This window comes from Piliocolobus tephrosceles, chromosome 10 (genome assembly GCF_002776525.5).
Source record: "Piliocolobus tephrosceles isolate RC106 chromosome 10, ASM277652v3, whole genome shotgun sequence".
Taxonomy (NCBI): domain Eukaryota; kingdom Metazoa; phylum Chordata; class Mammalia; order Primates; family Cercopithecidae; genus Piliocolobus; species Piliocolobus tephrosceles.
This window is the reverse complement of record NC_045443.1, coordinates 47,129,023-47,142,423: the sequence shown is the minus strand read 5'-3', so window position 1 is coordinate 47,142,423 and position 13,401 is coordinate 47,129,023. Positions and strand designations below refer to the sequence as shown.

Here is a 13,401-nt window from a genome sequence, read left to right as displayed (position 1 = left end):
TGGGTTTTAATCAGAGCTCTGAAACATTGTTTTTCATTTCCCCCTTTTCCGCTAATTAACTGCAGCCTATTAATTAGTGCTATTGGACTCCCCACTCCCATAAACCCCGTTCACTAACCATGCCTTGCCTCCCCAGCTTTTGCTAAATATGTGACTGCGCTGTAGTGTAGCTGCCTCTCCCTGAGAAGTGATTACAGATCTTGGCTGAGCTGACCCCCTGCCACAGCTGCCCAGAGAGGTCACAGCTTGGCCGGATGCTTCATCTTGATTAGCCCTTAACTTCTTCCCTCCTTTCTTCCCTCCCCATATTCCTCTCTGACATTGAGAGGGCCTGGCACAAAGCTGTAGGTTAAAATCCCTCTCAGTATAAACATCGAGCTCTCTTCTCCTTGGACCTGTTTCCTGCACTCCCGGGTGTTGCTCCAGGTCACAGAAAACAGCACTGTGGGGCCAGAGGGACTGAGCTGATCCCCTTCCCTGACCCGGTAGAGTCTTCCATCAAAACCCAGATCTGCTTGTTTCAGATCCCTTGACCTCATTATCGATCACAGTGATTTTGGTCTGTGTTACCCATTTAACTCTCAGGTCTGATGTCAGCTCCCTTTTTGTTTACTTAGCTTTCATGTGAAATTCCAAATCTTCAAAGCTCTGCTTCTTTTCACCTCTTTTCCACTCCACCCAGACTTCTTACCCCCATTCCCGGAGTCTCCCAACTCTCCCAGTGTGATCACTTCAGTGCTCCACCTCTCCGTTATGAGAGGCCCTTATTTCTCACTCTCTCTCTCTTTTTTTTTGAGACTGAGTCTTGCTCTGTCGCCCAGGCTGGAGTGCAGTGGTACGATCTCGACTCACTGCAACCTCTGCCTCCAAGGTTCAGGCAATTCTCCTGCCTCAGCCTCCCAAGTAGCTGGGATTACAGGCGTGCGCCACCACGCCTGGTTAATTTTTGTATTTTTAGTAGAGTTGGGGTTTCACCTTGTTGGCCAGGCTGGTCTCAAACTCCTGACCTCAAGTGATCCACCCTCCTTGGCCTCCCAAAGTGCTGGGATTACAGTTGTGAACCACAGAGCCCGGCCTCTTTGTGTTTAATTCTGATGTTTTAATTCTTGACTCGTCTTCTGTCATTCCCCCTTTCCTCCAAATACACACATACACTTTCTTCTCTCGTCCCCCCTCCAGCTCACGCTAAGCCTGGGTTATGGGAAGGATGTGATCCCTTCTTTAGTAATAGCCCAGGCCTCATTAGAAACTGCAGGGGAAGTAGCTGAACTTATGGTAGACAGAATGCAATCTACCACGATGATGATGATGGTAAAAATAGCTACCACTGATTGAGATCTGACTGCACGTCAGGCATGATGCGAAACACACACATACCTCACGTAGTTCTTCCAGCTTCCTTTTGACTACTCCATCCTCCAGATGAGGAAAGTGAGGCTCAGGATCCTTAAGTAACTTGCCCAAGTTCACACAGCTGCTAAGTGCCTGAGCCTATATTTAAACTATGTTAACCCCTAGTCTATGTTTATGCAGTTGTTTTTTTTTTTAACTTTGGTCTGCACAATCCTTTAGGTGAAAGTGATTTTCTTTGGAATGTAAAAGCGCCCAGATCATGGTGTGACTCTGCTATTCCTTCAGTCCTAGGAGACCAAATGTGGCTCAGAGCCTGACCCCTTCCTGGCCTTTTCCCCCTTGCACAGTATGGCCCCAGATGAGGCCTGTCCCTTTTATATCTGGAGGTAGTAGTTGAAGATGAGCAGTGGGGGTGGGAAGTGGAGAGGGGCTTCCCGCCAGCCAATCGGGACGCAACCGCCCAGACTCCCAGCGCAGCATCATCTGCTCCTGCTAAGACAATCATCAACATAAAAGGCTAATTGTATTAATCACCAAGGCACCCGGCCTGAGTCCCCCTCCCTTTTGGGAGAATTATGAATTGCAATTGCAGATGGCTCCACTGATTGAAGGCAGTGCTCAGCAGGGAGAAGGGTCAGATCAGATTACACACCATTAATTAAAAACTTCCATGACAAACAGGAGGAAGGGAATGCACACCAAGGGCTGGCCTGGTTGGGTCTCTGTCCTCCCCATGTCCCCTGCCCCCACCCAGGCCCAGGGGCTATGCCAATGAAGCCTGCTTCCCCCAGCTGGAGCCACTGAGATTCAGCTCTCCAAAGGCCAGCCCTTCCCTCATTCAAACAGATGGCCTGCTGTCCTATTAAAGGGCTCCAGAGAAGGGGAAGCGAACCTTTGGTTACTTATTTCCACATCTAACCTTGGATGCTCTTCAGAGGCTAACCTAATTCCCCACTTCTCAGGAACATTGTTTCCTCCTGCTCTGTCCTGACAGAGAACTGCTTTGAAGAACTGTTAGTGAAAATAGCCCCTCAACTTTCTCTTCAGGCAACCCCTCATGTTTTGACCTGTAAGTTCCTGGGACAGACATTGTGAAGCCTGCTCTGAAATTGTGGGTGGAACAGCAAATATCTGGCGATGCACCCTCTCCCCAGCCCAAACCTGGAAGCATAGGCTTCTCAGCTGCTGTCATACTGGCTTATTTGGAACTGTAACTCCTGAACTTTTCTCCTCTTGATCTATTACTGCCTCCCCTCCTCCCCAACTGCCCAGCCTTATTCTTTCATCAAACTTACATTGAGCACCCAGTGTGTGCTTGGCTCTGGGGACAAAAAGCAGTGATCATTTGTCAAGGAGCTTAAGAGCCTACTGTAGGAGCTCCACACCCCCATCCCCTTCAACCCTCTAGTTCCTGTTTCCTTCCTTCCTGGGGCTGCAGCTTGTATGAGCCCCCCAGGAACTCTGTTTTGGAAGATTCTAAACTGGGAGCTGGGGAGACCTTAAGTGTTTGTGCTCCTGAACCGGGTGACCTTCAGCAAGTCAATCACGTCCTCTGTGTACACACACGCTCTCATACATGCATACATACAGACGCCCCGCTCTCCCCGCTCATAAAAGGACATAGGCAGCCTTGGGCTCTGAGAGATTGTGAACACAGATGAGTGGGGCCCAGCTTGGAGAGATAAGAGTAGCATCTGCATTGATATTACAGAATGCTTAGCACAGCTACGGGGGCCATGAGCACCAGGGATTCAGCTACTGCACTGGTCACAGGCTGGGCCTGTCACGCTGCCCTTGGAAGACTTAGGCAGCCTTTTCCCCATCCCCAGTCCCTCAGGAGATATCATTAAAAAGGATCTATCTTTTGTTTGTATTATAGTTTAATTTTTCATTTTAAATAATAGAGATGGAGTTTCACTATGCTGCCCAGGATGGTCTCAAACTCCTGGCTTTAAGCAATCCTCCTGCTTGGGCCACCTAATGTGTTGGTGATTACAGGTGTGAGCCACCACACCTGGCTGTTTTTAATTTGTTGTAGAGGCAGGGTTTTGCCATGTTGTCTAGGCTGGTCACGAACTCCTGGCCTCAAGCGATCCTCCCACTTTGGCCTCCCAAAGTGTTAGGATTACAGGTGGGAGCCACTGCACCAGGCCAGGACCCATCTTTTTTTTTTTTTTTTTTTTGTGAGATAGAGTCTTGTTCTGTCACCAGGCTGGAATGCAGCGGCATGATCTCGGCTCATTGAAACCTCTGCCTTCCGGGTTCAAGTGATTCCCCTGCCTCAGCCTCCCAAGTAGCTGGGACTACAGTCACGTGCCACCATGCCTGGCTAATTTTTTATATTTTAGTAGGGACAGGGTTTTACCATGTTGGCCAGGATGGTCTCGATCTCCTGACCTCGTGATCTCACCCCCCAGCCTCCCAAAGTGCTGGGATTACAGGCGTGAGCCACCGTGCCTGGCCGCCAGGCCCCATCTTCTAAATGAATTTGGCTGCTGCATCTTAGGGTACCGTGGTGATGGGCGTCATAGAGATAAGAACTGATTTTATTGGCTCGCCTCTTCATTCCAGGGCCCTCCCACAGCCCCTCACACCCACAAAGACCCAAGGTCAGCAGACCCAGAGAAGAGGAGACAGGTCCTTGGTTTAGTAGATCCAATGATGTGAGAGAAAACCCAGGCTCTCTCCCCCCCTCTCGGTCATCTTACTGTCTCTTCCCTCCTCCCTCTCATTACCAACAGCAATTGTCTTCAAACCCAATAATTACAGTAACAATCATCATCATTTATTGGGGTTGTTTTTCTAGCATTTTAACTTCCAAAAAGTATTTTCCAATTTCTTGATTTCACAGCAGTCCCTGGAGGAGGATTGTGTCCATTTTACAGATGGAGAAGCCGAGATCCAGACAGGACCCCCAAGTTGTGGGCAGAATAAATCTATAGCAGCCTTTAAATATGAAACCAATGGAGACTTTGATAGTCTTTCAGAGGCACTGAATCTCAATGATCAGTTTCCTGGGTCCCTCCTGGATTCCTACCACCCTTAGGGCTTATTCAACTGCTTTTTGCGGATCCTGTAATGCTGACAGAGAGGCTGGAGATGGCTTCTTTGACCCAGGTCATGAGTCAATGGCTAGACAGGCGCTTCCCTCTAAGGACTGTTCCTGCCTGAGAGTGGGCTGTGGGGTGGGAGCTGGGGCAAGCACCTGGGAGGAGGCTTCCCTGGGTAAGGCCTGCCTGGCTCAAACCTCCCTTCCTCTATCCCACCCCTCTACCAGCCTGAAAAAATGTTCTTCTGTGTCAGCTGTTCTCAAGGGTGGGGCCCTCTCCAGAGCATTTGGAGGAGTGAGGAATAAAGACCTATTGGGAGAAGACAGGCGCGGGGGCTCACGCCTGTAATCCCAGCACTTTGGGAGGCCGAGGTGGGCAGATCGCCTGAGGTCAGCAGTTCAAGACCAGCCTGCCAACGTGGCGAAACCCCGTGTCTACTAAAAATACAAAAAATTAGCAGGGCGTGGTGGCAGGTGCCTGTAGTCCCAGCCACTTGGGAGGCTGAGGCAGGAGAATCCCTTGAACCCGGGAGGTAGAGGTTGCAGTGAGCCGAGATCACACCACTGTACTCCAGCCTGGGTGACAGATCAAGATTCTGTCTCAAAACAAACAAATAAAGATCTATTGGTAGAGCGGTCTCTGTCCTCAGGAAGCTCCCAGTCTGAAGGAGGAAATATAGCCCCCAAAATCACACCCAAGGGCAGAGAAATCCCCCGAGAAGCTCAGAGGCTGTCCCAGGGCCTGATTCCTCCAGAAGAGCCTATCCCCTCAGGACCAAGGGTTTCCTGGGTGGGTAAGAAGTTGGGGTTCCCTGAGGTCCCTATAGCTCCAATGTCTAAGCAGAGTGGCTGTCTGGGCTCCCATTCCTTTCTCCCCCAAGACTTGAGCATCTGGGGGTTCAGGACTCCCACAGGGTCCAATGGGTGAGAGGAGGGGAAGGCAGTCCTAAGTCCCCTGCCTTCCTCTGCTCTGTCCCACTGAGAGGCAGGGAAGCCCTATGGAGAGGGAATGGGACAAATTCACTCCCAGATTCTACCTAGAAATGTAATGCCAGGGACAGGGCTTGTCCCCTCCGGCCCACCTGGTCAGGACTAGAGGCCAAGCCTCCCCCTCCCACCACCCCCAGGGAGAACCTCCATGCAGGCCCTGCAAGGCAGGAAGCCCAAGGGCACAGCCAGGCCTCGGCTGTTTCACACACTCTCCGTCTCCACGGCTCGCGAACCGGGTTGGGATTCCTTCTTCGGGGGTTTCGCCTCTGCCCCTGTCCCTGTCCCTGTCCCCACCTCTGCAGTGCCTGTGAGGATAGCCAGCCGCTGGGCCAGGGTCTTGGTGTCGGGGAACAGGATGAAGTTGTAGATCAGTGAGGCCAGGAGTGCTCCCATCAGGGGCCCCACCCAGAAGACCTGAGGAGAAGGATGTCGTCACCCCACCCAGGAACTATCAGGACCATAGGGTGGCTCTGGGACCGCTGCCTGCTTCCCTAGTGCCGACTTGATCTCCCAGGTCTCCCTCAACTGTCTGTAAGGTGCTAAATTTGAGAACCACGAGTCACGCTTCCCAAGCCCACAGCGTAAGGGGACCTTGCCCCTTGCTCTCCCTGCCCGCCCTGGGGCTGAGCCCAGGCTCTGCAGCCATGGCTGGGGCCTGGGGCCAGTCTCCTTACCCGCCCCTGCCTCTTTCCTCTCGCTTCCCCCATTTTAGCCATGAGTCCTGGCTATTGCTGTTTCTGTCTCTGCTGGTGTGTGTGTCTATTTCTGTTTGTCTTTATCTTTATCCAAGTTTGAAAATTGGTCCAGCTGGAGAAAGTGAATAAGGAAACAGCCAGGACTTAAAAGTCTGGGCCAAGGCTGCAGCTCCTGCCCTGGCCCGTTTCTTGCCAGTCTACTGGGTATCCCGGGCGACTGAAGCTGAAAAGAAAGGAAGTCCCAGCCAGGACACTCACCCTGGCCTTCTGAGCTTAGGGAAGGCTGCACTTCAGGCTCAGAAAGGTCTGGGGCGCCCATCACCCCATCTGTGTGGACCTGCTGCGAGTGAAACCCACCATCTATCGCCAGCTCAGGCTCTCTCCCTTCCCCAGGGCTGCTGGCAGAGGGGCTCACCCAGTGGACTGTGAACTTCCCAATGATGACGGCAGGGCCGAAGGAGCGGGCTGGGTTCATGGAGCAGCCAGTGAAGTGGATCTGGGGAGCAAGTACAGGGTCAGGGTGGGAGAAGGTTTAAGGCAGGCCTGAGAGGGGACCATTTCTCAGTCCTGGCTCAGAGCCTTAGCTGCAGCCACAGCCTCTGTAGTGCCGTATCCTGGGCCTAGAGTGCGGGGGTACCACTTTGGCTCCAAGGCACAAGGGGCTCAGGGAGGGACACTGCCTAGCCTTCAGGGCTCCACAGTTTCCCCAGGGATGGACCCGGTGTGTGCATGTGCACAGTGTCCCCTCTGCTCCTTACCCCAATGAGGTGGCCCAGTGCCACAGAGATCCCAATCATGGTGGCCGGGGAGCCCGATGTCTGACGGCTGTCAGTGGAAGCGAAGACACAGAGCACCAGCTGCAGGGTCAGAAGCAGCTCCACTGCCACCGCCTGGCCAGTTGAGACACTGTTCCGGACCTGGGCAGAGGGAGTTACTCTGGACCAGACGTGGGCTCTGCCCACGGACAGACAGAGAAACCCCTGCCACTGGGCCTGGTCTCCTCAGCTGGAAGAGGGTGACACCTCACTGCCGCCCAGCTTCAGGACTTCAGGAGGTCTGTGCAGAGGAATCCATATCTGCTGTGGACCCTTGCTCCCTGTAGAAGTGAGTGGCACTCCTCCCACCCCGCCAGTGGGTTGGTTGGGGCCAGTGGTTCAGGAGGCTTGCTTGAGAGGAGACTGGCAGCAGGTGTGGAAGGAGATTTGAGGGAAGAAAGTGGAACACAGATGGTTAGGAAATGGGGAAGGGGGCAGTGAGGCAGGCCTCGAGGTGGAGGGAAGAACTTGGGAGCAATCGGAGAGCAGAGGACGTGGGTGGAGTCTGGGAGAAAAATGGAGTCCTCTCTCCCCTCGGAAGTCCTCTCCAAAGTCAAGGCGAAGATGCAGAAAGCTTATTTTGCTTTCTCTCAGGCTTTCTCTCTGCCCACAGTCCCCACACTCCCTTGGCCGCGTCTACCCTTAAATGCCTGGCCCTTCTATTCCTTCTCCTTTATGTGGCTTCTTCCTTCTCCACCTGTTCTTCGTGCCACTATCCCATTTCTATTCTGCCTAGACTGAGGTCAAAGTTTCAGTCCTCTGGGTTCTGGGGCCCAGCCTGGGGAGATGTGGAGCCTGCAGCTGACTTGTTTCCTCCTCTGCTCCCTCGCCTCTGTCCTGGCCTCCACCTTCACCACCTGTGCACATTCCCACCTCCTGACCCTCCAGGTGCCCCTCCCTGCACCTACCACGTTGATCCCAAGGGTCTCTCGGATGTCTCCCGGCATGACCCCATAAAGCAGAGCAGCCCCCACCGTGGCCCCCACCAGCTGGGCAGCCACATAGGCGACAGCACGGGGCAGAGAGATGTGGGAGCCTATGAGGAAGGCCAGCGTCACGGCGGGGTTGGCGTGGGCCCCACTGGCCTTCCAGGTGACCTGCACAGCCACGGCGGTGACCAGGTTGAAGGCGATGGCAATCTGCAGCACGGAGGGAAGTGCTGTGGGCCAGCGCATGATGGAGCCCACGCCAAAGAACACATACAGCCCCGTGGCCAGGAACTCTGCAAACAGCGCCCTGCTGATGGCTTTCCAAAGCCTGCATGCCAACACGTTGGCCCAGCCACGTCCCCCTGGATCCGCTGCATCCATATCCTGGTGCCTTGGCTGTTCCTTGCTTTGCTCTGAGGCCTCGTCTCTTCCTCTGGTCTCTGATCTCCTTTGTCTCTTCTGGTCTCCTGTCTCTGGCTGACCTTGGCTTTTGCTCTCTGTGGAGGCTTCTCTGGCCCCCACCTGCAGCTCCTCCACCACGCTCCCCCCAGGAATGGGCTGGTCAGACTGGCAGGAGCAGGCGGATAGGGTTATGAGTGTGTAGGGGGTGGAATGAGGGGTGTTGCTCATATGCCTGCTCCAGCCTGCGCTTACCTGATGGGGTGGGATGTGGGGGCTGTCTCTGGGCACTAAGCTGGAACCTCCTAGGACGATTTCCAGGGCAGGTTGGGCCTGACTCGTGTTGTAGACAGTCCAAGGTCTGGCCTGAGGGTCGCAGGTTCAGAGCAGCGGGGATCAGGGGATTTCAGACTGTTTATGTTCCAATGTCAGCTTAGGTACAGCAAGATCACTCAGATCCCCGGCCTGCTTCAGGGGGTCCTGTGCATTCCCAGGTCCTGTTCGTCTGGCCCCTCCATATCTAGGCTTTGCTTCCAAATGGGCTGACACCACACCATGCCTGTAAACCCAGAAAGTAAGTCCTCTCCTCCACTCCCACCTATCCCCTCACTCACAGAATGCAAATGTGAATAGAGTCCACTTTACCAAGGACACTGTGGACACTGCGGCCTATGGGGTTGCAGAGGGGCAGGTGGAGAAGGGGTTTATTCCACAGTGACTCAAACCACATCAGATCACAAGGCCATGGGCACCTCTGCTGTCCACCAGTGGGAATTTCCAGTGGCCCTTCACTCACTTCCTCCTGCCTCCCTGCCCTCCCCGCGCTCCCCTCCCTTCTCAGCCCCTCTCTCTCTGCTCTCCTCCTCTCAGGAGCCAAACAGATTTCACTCCTTTATCACACAAGGCAGCTTAACCAATTTTTGTGGCTACACTGGCCCTATGGTCACCTATGCCCTAGGCTTTCCCTGGCCCTACAGTCACCCATGCCCTAGGCTTTCCCGTTTTAACCCTAGCAGATAGCAAGGTATTTTCTCAAACAAAAGTGTTCCTGCCTAAGAAGAGTCTGCCAAGCTATTGAAATAACAGTCTTCCCCTCTTAACCACAGCTGGGTGTCCTGACCTCATCCCTGGCATATCTACCTGCCCACAGATGTACCCTGGTTGTTCTCAGGCTCCTCAAATGCAATCTGTCTTCAGATGTGACCTTCCTGTCTCCTGGTACCCGCCCCCCGCAACCCCCATGTTCTCCTCTTGTTTTCTCCAGCTCAGCTGGTGGCATCTGGGAAGCACCCTTGACCCTCTTCTCCCTCCTTCCCCCATCCAGGAAAAGTATCAAGTCCTGCTGATTTTGAATCCTAAATATCTCCTGACTGTGCCCTCTTTTTGCCACTCCTGCCGCCCTGCAGCCTTTAACCAGTCTCTCTGTCTGCTCCCTTGCTCCGTTCCAATCAATTTTCCATACTGCAGCCCAAGTGCTAAAATGCAAATCTGATCATGCTGCTCCCCTGCTAAAATCCTTTCCAAGCCTCCCATCCCTCTGGAAGCTCTGTGTCTGCCTTCAGGGACCCTGCGGCTCTACCTCACCTCTCCCCACCTTACCCTCTGGTTTCACCAAATGCACACTCTTGCTGGCTTCTCCTTGGAGAAAGCTCTCTCCTCTTCTTGGAGATCCCTTGCACTCCCTTTGCTTGGGTAACTCCCATCCCAAAGGTTTAGCTTTGACATCGCTTGCTCCTTTCCTGGGTGGGGACCCTTCTTCGTGCTCCCACCACACCTAAGCATTCTCCTACACTGCAGTCACCACAGGGTGCTGTCACGGTGTGAATGTGTCTCCCCAGTGAGGCAAGGCAGGAAGGCCTTTGTGGGGCAGGAACCAAGTTTTGTTCACCCCTGCATGTAGTGTCTTGCACAGAGATTGGCACAGTAAAGGCCCAATAAATATTTGTTGAATGAATGAATGAATGAATGAATGAATGAACGAACACTTCTTGACTTCCCAGGGCAGTTGACTATGCCTGCTCCATTTCAGCCTCATACTCCTACCTTCCCCGACCTGGGACTGATCCCTCTGATATCTTCAAGAGAGACATCTCAACTCTGGACCACAGGCTCTGTTCCTCCCCAATCCCTGTCTGAGTCCCAGTAACATCCCTCACCCATTCCCTTCTGTTCTCCCTGCTGTCTCGACTTCACCCTGTCCTCTCCAGGGAACTCCTGGGCATCTCACCCTGAGCAGGCTCTTGCCAGCACCCCATGGTCCTGGCTCCCTGTCCTCTCCACCCCATCCCTGCTGCATGTCTCTGTTCTCATCCTCTTCCATGCCTTTCTGCCCTCCATCTGCGCTGCTGAGCACTGCTGGAGAAACTCGCCCAGGCGTGCGGACTGCTGCCATGACAAGTTCATGGTCTCTGGCCCCAGTAGGGATCGCAGCTCTGCTCAGCAATCCTTCCACAGCTCTCCCCCCATTCTTTAAACCTCCCCCACTCTCTTCAAGTACTCGGCTCACTCTGGCTTTCTCTCAGCAGAGCACCCACCCTTGCCTCCCACCCTACCTAGAAAGCCAAGCTACCAGGCAAGACTTCTTCCCATCCTCCCTCCCAGTCAAACTCACCTGCAGCCGCCCCGTGTCCTTGCCAGCTGCCCTGTGGCCTTGAAGTAGAGGCAGCCCTTCTCCGGTGTACAAGTCGGGGTCAGGGGACCCTCCTTGGACTTCTGGCTCCCTTTGAGTGACTGGGACTCTCTCTAGGCCATTCCCAGTCTCACCTGTGGCTTTCAGGCTTCCCCTTCTCTTGACTTCTTCCCTATAAATGTGCCTGCGTAGTCGCGGAGCAGTGGAAGGTCATGGTTTGGAGTCAAGGTTCCAGTCACATATCAACTGCACAACAGCTCCCAGCCCCCGGCTACTGAAACCGCTCTGGCAAAGGCCAGCATGATTTGCTCTCCAGCCCACTGTGGCTGCTGGCCATCTCCTTCCTGACACCTTTTTCCCTGCCTTTGAGGCACATCTCCTCGCTGTCCTCCCACCTCTGTGAGGGCATCTCTGCCTCCGTGGCTGGCTCCTCTTCTGCTGATCCTTAAGCCCAGGCCTTGTCTACTCCTGGCCAATGGCCCTCACTCCCGATGAGTGTGCCTGGGCAGCCCTGTTCCCACCTGTGACTTCCACACCCTGCAGATACTGTCGACTCTCAACACTGCCTCTGGCCCAGATCTTTCTCCTGAACTCCAGACCCACTCACCTCTCACTGGACCCTCCGGCCTGCTCCTCCTCACCCCACTGTCACTCAGTCGCCTGTGTTCACTCAGGCCAGAACACAGGAATCATCGATGCTCCCCCTTCCCCCAGCCCGCAGGAAACAGGTTCCTGGTAGCTCTTTCTCATATTTGACACCTCTTTCCATCCCCACTTGCCACTGGCCCAGTGCAGCCCTTATCATCTCTCCAGGATGACTGCATTAACCTCCTTCCTGGGCTCGCAGACTGCACTACACATCTGTGCCCTTCCACACCACTCCTTTCCACTCACTGTCAGAGAGATCCTTCCAAAATGCAAAGCTCATCATGTTACTCCTCTGCTCAAAAGCTTTCAATGGCTCCCCATTGCCTCAGCATCAGGTGTGAATGCCCATGTTTAACATGTAAGGAAGCCTCCCCTCCCACTGCCCACCCTGCACCCTTTACTCCAAACAGACCAGACATAGTTCCCCAGAACGAGCCCTTTGCTATGGAGTTTGGATGCCTCTCCTTTTTGTCTCTCAAGACTTTGCTCAAGTGCAGTTCTTCTGTGAAGCCTGCCCTGATTTCCCTCTCCAGCAGAATCAGGGCAAGCTTCTTAGAGAAGCAGGACTTGAGCAAAGCCAGGGGCTGTTGTAGCCTCTGCCTCCTCAATGCCTCCACTGTTCCAGCACAGACTTCCATCCCTGGCTGGCATAGAGGAGTCATTCAATAAATGTTCAGGGGATGACAGGGCATGGCTGTGGGGGCAGCGTGGGCACTGTTCTTCCCTGGCACGGAAGGTTCCCTGGCTCGGGGCTGTTCCAGGGTAGTTCAAGGGCGCTTGTCTGCTTCCCTCACCTCAAGCAGGGCCAGTAGAGGGCTTGGTGGACAGGCACTTACCAGTCCTTTCATCTGACCTAGCCTCAGTTTCTGCCCTTGTTAAATGGGCGCCAAGTGGCAGTAACGTGGACCTGAGAGCTGCTGATGAGCCCAGTGAAAGGACTGTGAACACTGCCATGTGTATTGCACCCTAAGCAGTTGCTTAACCTCAAGATCCTCATTTATACAATAAGGATGATGCTAATAATGCCCTCCTTCCTGTGTGTAGTTAGGAGTAAATGTGCTGATACCTAGGAGAGGGCCTCCGAGTCAGAAAATGTGAATGATTAGGATTGTAACTTCCCCGTCCCCTGCTGTGAGACAGCTGTGGGGACGGGGCTGCATGGCCGCTCCAAGACAGGCACCTCAGCACCTGCCCTGGGCCCTGGAGCCTGAAAGCACTAAGTGCAGCAGCAGCCCTTGTCCCCAGCTAGCCTGGGGCTGAGTCTCCTGACCTCTGCTGGGCCTGGGACAAGGTCCTTCACCTCCTGAGGCCAGGTGGGCATTGACCAGGGCTTGCTCCAGGCCTGGCTTCCTGTCCTAGACAGCACCTGCCCAGACCCAGCCAGCACTGGGCTCTAGTGCCAAGCTTTAAGCTCACTCATGCTCACTCATGCTCAAAAACCTTTTGCCGAGGTTCCATATCTGGCTGCCTAGGGCTGCCTGTCAATGCAGCTCTGACTGAGGTCCTATCAGAGATTGGGGAAAGTAAGTGGGGTGAAGGGGAGGGGAAGGAGGAAGGTACCGGGAGAGAAGAGGAGGGAGAACACAAACTGATGGGGAGGGACTTCAAGGTGGCTTCCCGTGCCTCATATCACCGATCCCCACAAAACCTGGAAAGGTCGGGAGGTCTGATGTCCTCATCCACACGTGACGGAGGAGGAAGCTGAGGCCAAGAGGAGCGGAGAGACCTGGTCCTCCCAGCCGTCCTTCCTCCTGTCCACCCATCTCAACAACCAGCCCCCTCTGTCCGCTCTCCACCTCTCCTCCGGGTCCTCTTCCATCTCTCCCCATATCACCTTGTCCACCTCCCAGCTAGTGAGAACTGGCAGCCCCCGGGGAGAGGAGGAGGGGGAGAA

General features: G+C 54.2%; 1 protein-coding gene across 1 annotated transcript; it reads right to left on the bottom strand.

The window, feature by feature from the left end:
* Positions 1 to 4,123: 4,123 nt before the first annotated feature.
* AQP6 (aquaporin 6) lies at positions 4,124 to 8,532 on the bottom strand. Its single transcript, XM_023210604.3, has 4 exons — positions 7,811 to 8,532; positions 6,846 to 7,004; positions 6,503 to 6,583; positions 4,124 to 5,806 (listed from the first exon to the last, which is right to left on the bottom strand). The coding sequence occupies exons 1-4, from the start codon at positions 8,459 to 8,461 to the stop codon at positions 5,594 to 5,596; spliced, it is 1,104 nt and encodes a 367-aa protein (XP_023066372.2). The 5' UTR covers positions 8,462 to 8,532; the 3' UTR covers positions 4,124 to 5,593.
* Between the last annotated feature and the right edge of the window lie 4,869 nt (positions 8,533 to 13,401).